General features: G+C 41.5%; 1 protein-coding gene across 7 annotated transcripts in view; it reads left to right on the top strand.

Annotated features, from left to right (window-relative positions):
- The first annotated feature begins 564 nt into the window (after positions 1 to 564).
- The window catches only part of COL14A1 (collagen type XIV alpha 1 chain), a 117,960-nt gene continuing 104,133 nt past the window's right edge, over positions 565 to 14,391 (top strand). For 2 of the 7 annotated variants that reach the window (XM_042833385.1, XM_042833395.1), the window contains exons 1-4: positions 1,715 to 1,931; positions 3,883 to 4,004; positions 9,616 to 9,732; positions 11,404 to 11,547. In XM_042833385.1, the coding sequence (XP_042689319.1) occupies positions 1,771 to 1,931; positions 3,883 to 4,004; positions 9,616 to 9,732; positions 11,404 to 11,547 (544 nt within the window). In that variant the 5' untranslated portion in view covers positions 1,715 to 1,770. Of the gene's footprint in view, positions 746 to 1,016; positions 1,150 to 1,713; positions 1,932 to 3,882; positions 4,005 to 9,615; positions 9,733 to 11,403; positions 11,548 to 14,391 lie in introns of those variants that run through there. The other 5 variants (XM_042833357.1, XM_042833376.1, XM_042833403.1 and 2 more) reach the window with 5 other exon arrangements.

Raw genomic sequence — 14,391 nt, 5'->3', positions numbered from 1 at the left:
CGTTCACAAGGCGTGCACATCCCTTTCCTTTCAGTTCTTAACTGCAATTCTTCCACAATTCCATTTGTAACTTCACAAGGAAGACAAGGCAAATTGAAATGAATATTTCCCCTTACCTCTTACATTCTTGGGACTTAAAGACCCCATGAGTAGTACCTCAGTTGTAAACTCAGCAGGGCGTACTGTAGGTAAGCCAGTTTTGCATGAATACAGGTTCTGCAATTCCACTTTCCCTTCACTGTGTCTATATAGAGAGTAAAAACGTGCTTATGTACTACGCCGCTTTTAATCAAGGTTTATAACGAAGCCAGACAAACACTGGAACACTTTTATACAAATATTTCCCCGATGAATCACTGATCGGCACATCACAACGAGCAGCACTGGGGAAATACATTCCTCACAGCACCGTGAAGCAGGCACCTTTTAAATCATTTTAAATCATTCACAACGGAGTGAACGAGCGACTCAGGAAAGAGGGGAAGGAGCTGAGAAGAGCTGAGAGGAGCGGCCCAGCACCTGCGCACCTGAGGACCGCCGGGACCGGAGCGGGGGCGGGCGCTGGCCTCTAGGCTCCGCGCGCCTCTTTCCCCCCTTCTTTCCACGTTCTGCTCTATAACTGCCCGCCTCCTCTCCCGTCCCTCTCGACTTATCGGACGCGGCGCTGTGAGGGGAAGAGCAGTCGGAGGGAGGGGAGCGAGCGGCAGCACCCCCGGCCCCGACTCACCCGCTGCTGCCCGCCCAGGTCGGTGCGAACTCCGCGTCTGTGCCTCGGGGGCCGGGGTGAGGCGGGCAGGGGCGGGCTGCAAACGGGAGCGCTGTGCGGGCACCTGCGAGGGACGGAGCGAAAAGGGGACAGAGATTTCTCCCCCCGCCCGGAGCAGCCTCCCTCCTTCCCGCGGCTGCTGCGGAGCGCGCTCGGGCGCATCGCTTCCCCAGCGGCTGCCGTGGGTGTGAGCGCGCTGCCCGGGCACGCGCGGAGGGGATTCCCGCTGGCTCCGACGGGATCCCGAGCCTCAGCTCGGTGGAGGGAACGCGCTGCCCCGCTGTCGTGCGAGTTGGAAGGCGCTTTCAGAAGGGGTGCTCGCAGGAGCCGATAGCGGAGAGCGCCCCGAAGAGAGTCGAGAGGCGGCGAGGGTGGGGCTGCAGGTGGATGGCGTCGAGCCGTGCCGTGAGGGCTGCGGGAGGCGAGCGGGACGTAGCCGCCCTTGGGGCTGCTGGAGCCGGGTTGTGGCGCCCTGCCGAGCCCCCCGCCGCCTTCCCGCCCTGCTCGAGCGGGGGCGGCCGCCATGGCGGCGGGGCTGCGGCTCCCTTAGCGCGGCGGAGCGCTGGAGCGGGTCACGCCGCTCCGTTCGCCTTCGGGACGTCGACCCACGGAGTCTGTTGCCGTTCCCAGGCCGCGGCTGGGTGCTGGGTCGGGCTGCTCTGTGAGAAGCTACCGCGATGTAACCCTGGTGGCTCGGTCCCTGTTCCTTGGCCGTATTTAAGTAGCAGCCGGAAACACGGCACTCCTCTGGCAGGTCTTGCCTACGGCACGTGGACGTACATCGGGTTTCTCTCGGACTGAGAGGCCTCAAAGCCACCACGTACCGCCGAGGAAGGTGCCCCGTTGCGAGGCGAGTACGGCCCGGGCAGCCCGCAGCACGGAGCGTGGGAGCAGCAGTGCTCGGGGCAGGGATCTTGGCTTGGCATGGGGGCTGGAGTTTGGTCTCTGCTGCCAGAGCTATTCAGTCAGATAATTCTGTTACCGAATAGTTAACAAAAGGAGAAATGTATAAAAAGCTGGAGGCTGTTTCTTCTCGTTCCCAGGTGATGTCAGCCACGAGGTGGCTGCATACTCGTGTCTGCCATTGTGGGCCACTCCTCCTCCAGTACAGAAGTCAACTCGTGCCTTGGTTGTGTTTACTCCAGCACCAGTTGTACTTGTGTCGGTAAATCTTACCTCCTCTATGCAATGGCTTTTCTCCTAGAAAGTGCAGGAGGGAGGATTACAAGTCAGTCAGTACTTACAGCTGTTATTTGAGAGGAGGTTTAATATCAAATCTAGCAAATGAGGAACTGAACCACAACTGTGTGTGAATATTTCAATATCTGGGTTATTACATGGGAAGAAATCCATGTGTAGTGGTGGCTGCACCAAAGAATGAGCTGCAAGCTGTCCTTTGAAGAGTCAACATTTACGTGTTAAATGTATTTCTAAGGTGAGGAGAAGCCTCAGTATTCAGTGTAAGTTGCACAAGGCATGCAGATTTTCTCTTCCTTTTTCTTATTGCCTGTCAATAAGCTGACTGCTGACTCATCTCGCTCCAGTCCTTGGATTTGTGTATAGGAAACATGGGCACCTTGCTTGGCTTCTTGAGGTGGTGGTGGAGTCGCTGTCCCCCTGGGGGGGTTGTGGCAATGAGGGACACTATTGGGTGTGGTGGTGATGAGTGGATGGTTGCACTAGATGATCCTAGTGGTCTTTTCCAACCTCTGCTATTTGGTGTGAGATTCAAAACATGGGTCCAAGTAGTGTGGATCTTGTTGGTAATTTGGCTAAAACTTAGTTAAACTCCTTTGGGGTTAGAACTTCAGATAATCAAGCAGCCTGTATATTTCTAGGTGCTATACCGAATGTCCGTGACTGACATTTGTGACATTAGACCTACCAAGTGCATGGATAACTAATGTGAATTGTAAATGTTTGGAGAGAGAAGGACATACGTGTCTGTCATCTGTTGGCTGAGGTACATCAGCCTGCCTGCCTCTTGTATTCTCAGGTAGTGGTTGGACAACTTGTATTATGCCTTCCTTAGAAGACAATGAAAATAGGGAAGGTAAATTAAATGATGGTATTTTGAGGATATTAGAGAAAGTGACGTGGGAAGTAAAATGGAGAGACTTGCAAAACAAAAACTTGTAAACCAAAATTTACCAAAGTAAACTTTCAAATGCTGAGTCTTTGACAGCAGCAGGATTATGTTATTAAGCTTAGTTTAATTTTCCAGTAAAATACTAACAGGAGAGGGCAGCAAAAATTTTTAAGAAACTTGACTAAAACTACTTGAATGGTAGATAAATGTTCATAATATCACGTTTTTAAGTGTTCATGAATCTTCATCTTTATATGTTGAGTAATTCAGCTGGAAAGTATCGAAAGTTGATGTTTGTAATGGATTGAGTTAGAGTAAATAATTTTGACCACGGCATTGCCTACACATAGTTAGTACTTACTCAGCTGATACCCTGCATGCCTTCTGGATAGTGTCTGCTTTAGTCCCTGCAAGTGCTAGATAGTACAACAGAGAGTGCTGAATATGATAAAAGTAGGATAAACAGGGTAGGCTCTAGTCACAATGAAAAGAGAACTTGCTTCATCAGAACAAAATTCTGCTCTTTTTACAGCTGATGTATAAAATTGCTTGGTTGAACTGACCAGTAAATTACGTCACTGGGGATATTATATACACTTTTGGTATTTTATGGTAGTCTTTTTAAGTGCTGCTTAATCTAGAGATTGAGAATTCTCTACCATAGGTATCTTGTTAAGGGGCTTGCAACACTTAATTGTGTAAAGATGCCCATTTTGCCTTGTTATGCATACATAGCGAGCACTACTTCCAATACTAACAAGCCTTGCAGAGAATATTTTCTCTTTGCATGGGACCAATTTTTAGGACTGTCTGGCACTCAAAATGTACTCCTCAGTCTTAAGGAAAACAATTTGGTTAGTAGCTGTTCTCAGGATGTAATCTTTGCTTCACTGATATCCATAACAAACTCCTAGCTGTACTGTGTTTTTTTTTTTGTTTAATGCAATCAGTTTTTGCCTACACTTTCCATTGAAGTGTATACCTTAGGTTTACAGGTTCATTAAGTATTTCTCTTCTGTGTTCTCAGACCCGCTGATACTGTATACATCAAGTGGGAAATGATGCTGTGTTGGAATGAGGTACAGAGCTGCTTCCTCTTGGCTTTTTTAGCTGTTGCAGCTTACTCTGTCAGTGACGCCCAGGGCCAAGGTAAGCGATAAATAAAAAGATGGAGCTTTTTACTAGATAACTCTGATGTGCAGAAATAGACTTCTTTGTTCCAAATGTAAGTGTTGCTCTCTTCTGTTGGGATGCTGATCTAATATTACTGAAACAAAACAGGAGTTTTACTGTTGATCTTGGGAAGAGAAGATCTGTGCATTTGTGTGTACTTCTTGAATTGTGTATCTGAAATATCATAAACCATTCTGTTTGCAGGCTTGGGTGTCTCTTGTAAATAAGAGTAAAGAAAGAAAGTGTTCTGTATAACTCATTTTGAAACTACTTGTCTGAAATTGCTGTGACTGCCCTCTATGTGATCAAGAAAGCTCGAAGGACTGGCACTGATGTTAAACTCACAGAATTTAGAAAGCTTGAAGGACTGGCACTGATGTTAAACTCACAGAATTTACTTTTTGTCTTTGTTGGAACAATAACTGAAGTAACACACACAGTATCACACAGTACTGATGCTGCAGGTTTTTCTTAAATCTCCTTTATGAATACTAAAAAAAATGCTGCTGAGAGTTTTAGTCTTATGTATTTGTTAGGTCAGATGGATAGTGGTTTGATATCCAGGGGAACTTAACATATTGCATGAGGAAGGAGGGAGGAACAATACCAATGAGTTTCTATGATTTCTCAAGAAATTACTTTCTCTCAAAATTATGTAATCGCTTTGATTGAGGCTGCTGAGGCATAAGTGGGAGCAGAATTTGATCCTGGGGCTCTTCTAGTGCTACTGTGTAATGCATTATTCATGAACACACTCCAACTGGTGGCAACCTGAAGCTTTCTGACTTCTGATTAAAGCACATAGCTGTGCTGTCCAGTCTGCGTGGCACTCGGGCACTGGAGAACCATACTGACGTACATATTTGGGCATCTGCGAGTGTTTTACAAGCTTCTCCCAGAACTTAGGGACACGTGTTAGCAGTAATATTAAAGTGGTGATGTGAACTGAATGAAGAAATATGCTTTCCCAATGCTCAGTGCAACAGGTCTGGTCAGAAATACGGCCCAGAATGTTTTTGAGTTGATGAGCCAGTAAAACAAAGCATATGGTCAGTATTCTCCTGTCTCTGAATTTCAGTCCTGATACATATGGTGAAGATTTGTAAAACAGGACTGAAGTTCATCTCCATACAGTTGTATGTAATTCCTTGAACTTGAGAAGCCATGTTCTTCCCCCTGCTTTCTTTCCAAGCTTTGGTTTAATCAGTCCAATGAGATGATGGTCAGAGAGGTTTTTTTTCCGCAGTCACCACACCAGCAGAAGCCAGAGTTGATGTACTTGCTGAGTAAAGAACAATACTTCCCTTGTTCTTATATTCTTTCAGCAAGCATCAACTACTGAATGCTGTCAGCAGTTACATACTAAGCTAAGTGGAGTATTGCTTTGGCCCAGAATGACTGTGGTGGTGTTGAATGAGGTGATATGAAATCTCTAATCCATTTTCACGGAATAAAAATGTCTCTTACAGTGAAGTTAGTAAGATGTTTCTCAAATATCTTTTCTTAAGGTTGCCACTCCTTACAATAGCTCTGGCCAACTATTTACAATTTAATGCATCACATACTTTATGCTTGTCTGATTTAAGAAACTGCACACTCTGCCAAGGTATAGGAAGAGCTGGTATTAGTCCCAGCTTGTTTCCTTCCTTTGGCAAAGAAGCTCTGTCAAAGATGTGTAACTTGGTGACTTCTTTGGAAAGGACAAAATGTTTGGGACTCGCAAGTGAACATACCTGAAGCTGCAACTTATTCCTTCAGCTGAGGAGTTATCTATACCGAGCTACATGGTTTTCTCATTTATTGTTTGAATGCCATATATACTATCATATTCAGTTTTCTTCAACAACGGTTGTTCTTTCATCACTACCGTTTCTTTCTTCAGCATAATGTCAGATGAACAACAGCCACAAAAATTCCATTTTTCATGTACTTAATCTTTTATATAGTACACAGTGAAAAAAAAGTTATAGGCAGGAGAAAGCTTCAGAATTTTCCATTTATTCATAAAGTAACTTTCTTTAGGTATTTTCCTTCTTTATTTAAAGATGGAAACTTGTCTGCTTTGCAATAATTTCCATGTGTTACTAATGTAAATGCAATGCATATTAACTTGTTCGGTTCAGTTCTTCAGATGAAAATACATTGGAAGCTGCAAGGTATAGTTAACATCCAGTTTTAGAGTATTGAATGTCCCTGAGACAGCTGCAGATATGCAGTTCATGGTATTTTTCATTTCCATTAAATTGCTGAACAGTTCAGAACTCTCTTTCCTGAGTTGTCCATAAGAATAATGCATTTGAAGCACTAATCTATCTGGTTCCATAAACCGAAGCCTTGAACTTGTCTTTAGTTTTCTCTTGGGTGACTGCTCTAATGTTGCTGACGGCCATTCACTTTTGCATTCCCGTAAAGCCTCTTAACAAGCTCTAGCTACTGATTTTTATCAGTTAACTGACTCAGCTTGGATTAATTTTTTTTCCCTCTCTGCAAGAAGTGAGATTTTGTTCCACAGACAATAAAGGTCCAAAGAAATAAAGATATCCTCTTCAGGTTGGTGAATGTGTAGTAATTCCCATCAATATTTCGTTGTCTGTTCCAGTGTTAGATTTTTAACTTCCTTAGCTGTATGTACTTCTCTGTGCCAGAACATTAGTCTTTGCACAGCTACGACACAGCTGAATTTGTTTCAGTTTGGTGAAAAATTCTTTTTTTCCTTATGGTTCATTGCTGTATGGGAATATCTATTCCTCTGCAGTGCCACCTTTGATATAAAAAATACCCACTGAAAATTGACTAGTTATGTAAAGACTATTGTGGCACAACTTTTCTAGTCTTTCACGTTATAACTCCGTAGTAAACAGAAAAGCCTCTGGTGATTGTGTCCTTCTTTCCTTGTAAGATCTGTGATTGGTTTTGAGGGGCTCCCAAAATATAGTGGGTTTGGTGACGGCTAATAGCAATTAGGCCAGGACTATGCTTCTTTGTTAGAAAGTGCTTTCATCGCTTAAGTTGAAAGCAGAATGGAATGACAAGGGAAGGAGGAAGATGGCAGAGGAAAAAATAAAGATAAAAACCTGAAATCCAAAGATGAGAGGTTTGGTTTTCTTTGTCAGTATGTGTTTTTTGGTTATGATTGCTCTCAACTCTGCCTTGTAAACCCCATACAAATTTACCACGTAATTCTAGTGAAACAAATGCAGACAGTATGCAAGTGTAAGAAGTTTATTTGATTCTTTTCTCAGACAAAATAAATATGAAAGGAATTGCATATTTTCCAAATTTCTAGGTATGGTTTGTCACTCTTGTTCATTCAGCACCAATTCAGTATGACTTATGTATAGTTCAGAAGATGGAATGAGTCTTGAGAATGAATTAAAAGCTGTAATCCATAACTGCAGTCTGCTTGGCTTTCAAAACTTTTTGCCATAGTCTCTGTCATTGTACTACAATTATAGCATGCTGAATGTTCTTGCAGAAGCCTGCCCACCAAAATATTTTTGTAGTACTGGGGCCAAATTTTCAAAGAACTGATACTGCATTCACAATGATTCTCGCACGTGCTCCTACTTGCAGTCTTTCTTCTAAACCCCTGGGAGGTGGCAGGCAGTTTGAAGGCCAGTCTGACAAGATTGTGCCCAGCAAATAAGGGAATGCACTGTTTGGGTGTGTGCCTGATGCTGCAAATCAGAACAGTTTTGCATATATGGAATTGGTGTGCTACCTGCTGCTTCTGTCCTCTTGCCTCTCTCTTGAGCTTGATCTTTCAAATCTTTGGGAGTACTGAGGTGTTACTAAGCTGCTCTTGATGTTATGTACTCACTTTTTCTGTGTTCTGTTTTGAAATCCCTCAATGCAAAGAGGAATAGAACAAAGCTGTCCCTTACGAATTGGTGGGCTGGATACAAGGAATAAATATCTTGTGCTAAAGCTCCAGACTTCTAGGACACAAAATATTTTTTGTTAGATGACATTTAAAAATCGGCCACCTCAGATGTCAAAAACACTACAGCTTTCCTCTTTCCTTCTCCTTTCTTCTGCATGATCTTGGAAAAAGAAATGAGTAGGAAAAAGTAATCAATTGAGGACAGGTCTTTGGCTGCTGCTGTTGCCAGACTTGCATTGACTGCAGCAGGTTAAATGGAGAGGCCAGAGACTCCTGGATAGCACGTTCTGCCTTGTAGACTCAGATGCTCCATATGCTGTAGTCCTTAAATCTCAAAAATATTGTAAGAACTATTGGCATATTATGTGTAGTGGACCAAAAAAACATGGCCGTGGGCCCGGTCAGTCGAGAGCTCTATTAGGCTCTAGGGCAAAGAAACTGGCACTTCTCCCAACTCTTGCAGATAATTTTCCTTCTGTTTTAGATGTGCCAACAGAAACCTACTAAGGATGGTAGTGACAAGAGGCATGCTTAAAGAGACTGAAAAGTAAAGGAAAATGTTCTGTGGGCTGTGGAGGTAGTAGGAAAAGGAGGGGTAATGTCTGTGGAGGACTTAAGCTTTTCTAACTCTTCTTATTGCTCAGCCTCCAGATGGCTTACCCTTTCATTTTAGATCAGTTAGTTCTGTATGAGCCCAAACCTATTCAAATGTATAAAGATTCTCCCTTATTGGCAGCCGTGAATATCACAGGCTGCACCACTAGCAGCTGTGCATTAGTTGTCTGCTGTGAAAGGGGGATGTGACTCCCTGGAGTAGAAGAGAAATACTCTGTAGGGTGTTGTCTAACAATGGTGCTTGCCAAAGTAGAAGGATGCTCGCTGCCAGAGGCCAGTTAATGTACATGTGCACCATACTGCTGATATTGCTTAACAGTCTAGGTTGGATTTTCTATTTGTTCCTCTGTGTGTTACTTCACTGAAATGTCATGTCTTTCATGCTCTTATTCATTTCACCTGTTCCTTCTGATTGAAACCCATGTGATGGCACAAGATAAAGGAAGGCCAGATTTTGTTTACCGTTTCCAAATTACCCCCTACCTAAATCTTTACTATCCTTTGCATGTCTTCTGGTGATGAGACCAGAGCAGTATTTGCAACTGGGCAAATGTTTGTCCCTGTGGCTAAGTGTGTAAATTGGGCAGCTGATGCTCCTTCTGCCTTGTGCATCCCTGTCTTTCCTCTTGGTTACAGTACCTTCACAAGGCTTTGAAAATTTGGCCCTGAGTGACTTCAGATGTGGGGCAAAACCCACAATGATGTGAAGTGAAAGAGGCTGTCTATGTAACACACACTGTCAGCATAAGCAGGGAGAGCAATTTGAATTCCGTTGTATTAACAAAGAGCATTTGTATTACCAGCTTTGCCTGCTAAAGTAGAGTCTTAACATCTAACACTGTTTGTTTTCCTGTCTTCTGCTAAGTTGTTAGCTTGTTTTTGTAAACAGTTAAATAAAAGGTATGTCTGAGGGAAGTAGTGCACCTGGGGACGTCGTTTTACAAACTAATAAACTGATACGTGACATTTGAAATAACTTGCATCCTGTGTTAAAATTTTGTGTTGTCCTCCTACATGTTTGTTTTAATGTTTAAAATTGATGATTTCCTTTATTTGAATTTAAATGTTGTTTTCTTTCCCCACTTGCAGTGTCCCCACCAACAAGGCTAAGGTATAATGTAGTCAATCCTGACAGTGTACAGATCTCTTGGAAAGCCCCCAAAGGGCAATTCAGTGGATATAAGCTGCTTGTCACTCCAAGTTCAGGTAAAATGAAAATCTTTATATTCTCTTGTAAGGTGAAATTACTGTTGGCATCTGGACCTAAGGTTAGGCAGCTTTTCGGAGGCTAATGTCAATTTTTAGGAATAAGGAATTGTGAGCAAACTGTGGGTAAGAGTATTGGCCATGCAACAGAAGAGTGAAATTTATTGAAGCACTGGGTAGTCCTAGGCACAGGATATGGGAACTGATGGTAGCTCTACTTCATGTGTAGTCCTTGGGATTGTCACTGCTCATCTGTCTTTACCTTTCTTCCAGTGTGGTGTAAGGAAGACTATAGGAAGTGCTTGAGGGAGAGCGCAGGAATGCTGTTTCAGTCAGAGCTTTGAGATGGATCTCCGTGGGCCTTCTCCCATGGTGAACTTCTCAGAGCAAGATTTTAGAACAAACATGAGCATACAATCATTCTTTCATTCAAAAGCATTTTTAAAAACAGAAGATGAAGTGGCTATATAAGGCTATCTTATGGAGGTACTACTTCTATCTATATTCACATTTAGCTAAAATACATATGTATATACCTCTTCTTATATAAAGTCTCCTGAGAAAGGGGCGAAATGGAAGTGTGTGAAACAGCTATGCTGTTGTGTGCATTTCTGTATTAGTTATTTTTCGTTTTATTATGCTTTATGAGCCTCGTCATCAGACAGCATGTTCCTTAATGATATCACATAATACTTCTCTTGGATGATGGTTGAGATCATCTTCTTAGCAAGTTTGGTAACAGTTTGGAGGAAATTATTGACGGGCTAGAAGTTAGGGTTGCTGTTCAAAGGGATCTGGACAGCTGAGAACTGTCTGACTGTCTTTCTGGGCTGACAGAAACCTTACCAAGTTTCATAAAAGGAATTTATGAAAATCTTATGAAACAAATGCAAATTGAAATTATCTCTATATTCTCCCTGAAGGGAGAATGGAAAGAAAAAGGAACTGGGTTAATGGTGCCCAGTGCCAGGGCAAGAAACTATATGCATGAACTGCAGTACAGGAGTTACTGCATCAGGAACATGAGGAAGCACTTCTTTACTGTGGGGGTGACCAAACACTGTCACAGGTGGCCCAGGGAAGCTGTGAAGCTTCCTTCTGTGGAGGTATTAGAAAGCAGTGTGGATGTGGTCTTGGGCAAGTGGCTGCAGGATGCCCTTCTTGAGTTGTACAAAATGAAGCCTGGAAGTCCCTTCCAACATCAACCTTTTTTTGCCTCTGAGAAACCTCAGAGGTTCCTTTCAGCTTACATAATTCTGTGATTTCATATCATTAATCTTTAGTCTGTAATTTTGGTTGCAAAAAGTACTTCCCTGCTTTCTGAGCTGATTATTTGATTTTTCACTTTTAATAAAGTGTCTCATTGCCCAATACTCATCTGGCACAACTTTTAAAAGCAATATGTTGGCTATTCTGTGAGACCTAGATACAGATGCAAGGGCTGATTGGATTGATTGTATCTAAAAACTTGGTTTCTTTCTGATCAGGGTGTTTGACTTCTTGCTTTTTGGTGATGTTGTCTGACCTAGTCTACTCCGGATAGTTCCAAAAGTGGACAATAAAGTACACTTGCATCTTAGGAGAGTTTGAGGTGGTTTTAACTCACTGCATTTTACCTTTCTACAAAAAAGTAATTACAGCTTTGCTTATTTTTGATCTTTTCTGTTACAGGTGGAAAAACCAATCAACTAATTCTTCAAAACACTGCAACCAAAGCAATTATTCAGGGTCTAATTCCAGACCAAAACTATGCCCTTCAGATCATTGCCTTCAGTGATGACAAGGAGAGTAAGCCAGCCCAAGGCCAGTTCAGAAGTATGTATCTTTTATACCTGACATGCAGAGTTGATCAACCATTCAGCATAATTTATGAAGCTGTAACAAATTGATATTGAAAGCAGTAAGGGAAATACAGTTTCTTCTGTTGGTAGAAGGCTGTTTGGAACCACAGACTTTATCTGATACAGCTACAGTTGGAGGCCTGAATTAAGGCAATTGCACAGGAGTTTCTTGCTTTGGGCTTTGTTTCTTTTGCTTTGGAATGCCTATCTTTGCCATTCCTTTATGAAATTAGCCAGTGTCTTTTGGAAGAAAATCTTCAGTGAGTAGAAACGAGAAGGGAAGTATGGTAATCTGATATAACAGAAAGTTTTCCTCCCTGCTTCCAAATGTTTTTATTAAACATTTGTGTAGCTGTACCAACTGACAAATAGTTATTTGTTCTATGATAGTGTGAAACTTACACTGTGATTCTTACTGGTCTTAAACTGTCAAATATGTTTACAAAGTAAGCTGAAGGCTCTTATCTGACTTATTCGTGTTGTTAATATTTCTAATAAAGTGAAAATGTAGCATTATAAGAAATTCAAACAAAACCCTGATTTGTTCTTCATTTGCATCTTAAGTAGCACTGTCAGTTTGGTCAATGAAGAGAAAAATGTGTCAGTTTGGAGGTATAGTTGAAATCATGCTGAATTAATTCCCTTGATGCTAAGTGTCTTAATAACAGTTTGTGGGGGATGCTGCTTGTTCTGAATGCTCAATCACTTTACTCTTAGAATGAACATGAGACAATATGTGCTGACTGCTTGATGTGCTGTGTGTAAAGTTTTTTAGCTTTTTATCACAGCTACTGTGTATTTATTATTTTAAATAATCCCATCCCACTTAGGAAACCCACAAAACCACAGATTACTTCAGCATTAAACCCACAGAAAGCTATACCAGCTTCTATAATATAGGTGTGGTTCTATTTTAAACTAGCTCTGTTCCTCAGGAAATGCAGAGCTGGCAGCTTGATTTAACAATGTGGGAATTAAGTTCTGTTTAGTATACTCCTCCTCTGCTGCCAATGAAAACATGTAAAACTTAGCAAGATGGGAATTTCGTTTGGCCATATGAATGATGCCTTACATAAATAAAACCAGGAATGATGGATATACAAAAACTTCCTTCCTCTTATCTTGTATTCCATGTTTTTCCCCTTCTCTGACAAGTGGTTGCTGACTCTAAAAATGAGAAGAGGTCAAACAAATTCAAAACTTTGAGAATATCCTGGATTTTAGTGCACTGGAAGTGTGTATCTTATGCACTGGAATTGTTTGATGTTCGAAGAGTTTCTCTTGATGCTACAATAAAATATTATTGTTAAGAGTATTCCTTTTACACAGTTAGATATGCTTTTTTTTTTTTTTTCCTGTTGTTGCTTGTGAATTATTATACAAGATCACTGGGAGATTTCTTCTTTTTAAGATGCACCTATAAAAATGTAGTTGGTTAGTTCATTGCCTGTGTGAACAAGTAAAAAAAAACTGATGTCTTTTTGTATAACTTTCTTATGCATTCAGATTGTTGTTACTTTGATGAAAGGGCTTTCCCCAAACCAAAAATCTGTCACAATGTGACTGACTTATCTCCTGGGAGAATTTTAAGACTTGTTCCATTTCTCTACAGACTCACTCCTCTGCAGCATTAGGATTAGAAGGGTCATCAGCACCTCCTTAGTGATGTTTGCTCCTAGTCATTATTTAAAGGAACACTCTTACTTGCTTAGCAGCAGCGTCTTTTTTGTTTAGTGTTTCTCTGGCTATTTTACCTCTTTTATTTCAATTAGAGTGGAGTTAATAAAAAAAAAAAAAAGTTAATTTTTGGCCAGTATCCTTAGTTCTGTACCTGGAGTGAGGATGTTGTGAGTTCTGGGGAGGATTTTCTTATTGAGAGATTTTACAATGGCTTATTGTCTTCATAAGAACTTAAGATGGTCTTGTGATTATATTTTGGATTGAGGCTTGAGAGAATGCTGTTTCAGATACTCCACATGCAGTTGGTTTAGATCAGTGTAATCCATTTGGCTTTGATTTTGCTTCTGTAAAACAGAATGCCTGTGTTGTCCTTTTTATATTGTGTGTTTCAAGAGATAACAGGTAGTCTTTCACAGTCTCACAATGTTTTGGGGAGGACGTAACACAGAGCGACTCTGATCCAGGCTAAGATTTGGTGCCTACTTGAATGAATGTTGGTCATAATCCAGGTCTACATAAACTAAGGTTTTTAACTGGGGTAAAATTTTGCTTTCTATGACACACCTTTTTTTTCTTTTTTCCCGAGATGTTCCTGGCCATTGTAGATTGCAGGGATTTTGACACCAGTTAACATGCAAAGGAAATTATGTAATTTATTCCTTGATATAGCTATATGTATACGTATAGATATATTATTCTTTTCCATAATATATTACTTTTGCAGTGATTTTTTGCAAAATCTTTCAAACTACATTGGAGTAGGGAGATGCTGGCTATTAATAAAATATAAAGATTAGCTAATCAAGCTAGATTCTGCTAGGCTTTTATGAGAAATCTAAGACCTAGAGGGTGAAGTATCCTATGCTCTTGAAAGACAGGAAGCTATTGAAGTGTAAGCTTTGAAAAAACTCTGCTGTTGTGGGAATACTTGGTGCCCTGAACACAGATTTGGGCATGGGATTTAAGCTGATTTTTGCAAAGAAGATAATGTAATAGCTGGCTTATGTGATCTTGTGCTGGATGACCTGCAGTAGAACTTTGCAGTACTGGAGTTTGCCCAACTAGCTTTGCCAACTTCTGCAGTTATATTTCCAGTGCTGACTCTTATTATAGGCTTAGATGCTGATGTCACTGTATT

This window comes from Centrocercus urophasianus, unplaced genomic scaffold (assembly GCF_019232065.1).
Source record: "Centrocercus urophasianus isolate 14NV4802_14NV808 unplaced genomic scaffold, USGS_Curo_1.0 seq_11, whole genome shotgun sequence".
Taxonomy (NCBI): domain Eukaryota; kingdom Metazoa; phylum Chordata; class Aves; order Galliformes; family Phasianidae; genus Centrocercus; species Centrocercus urophasianus.
The sequence above is the reverse complement of the archived record's forward strand: the minus strand, read 5'-3'. Positions and strand labels throughout refer to the sequence as shown.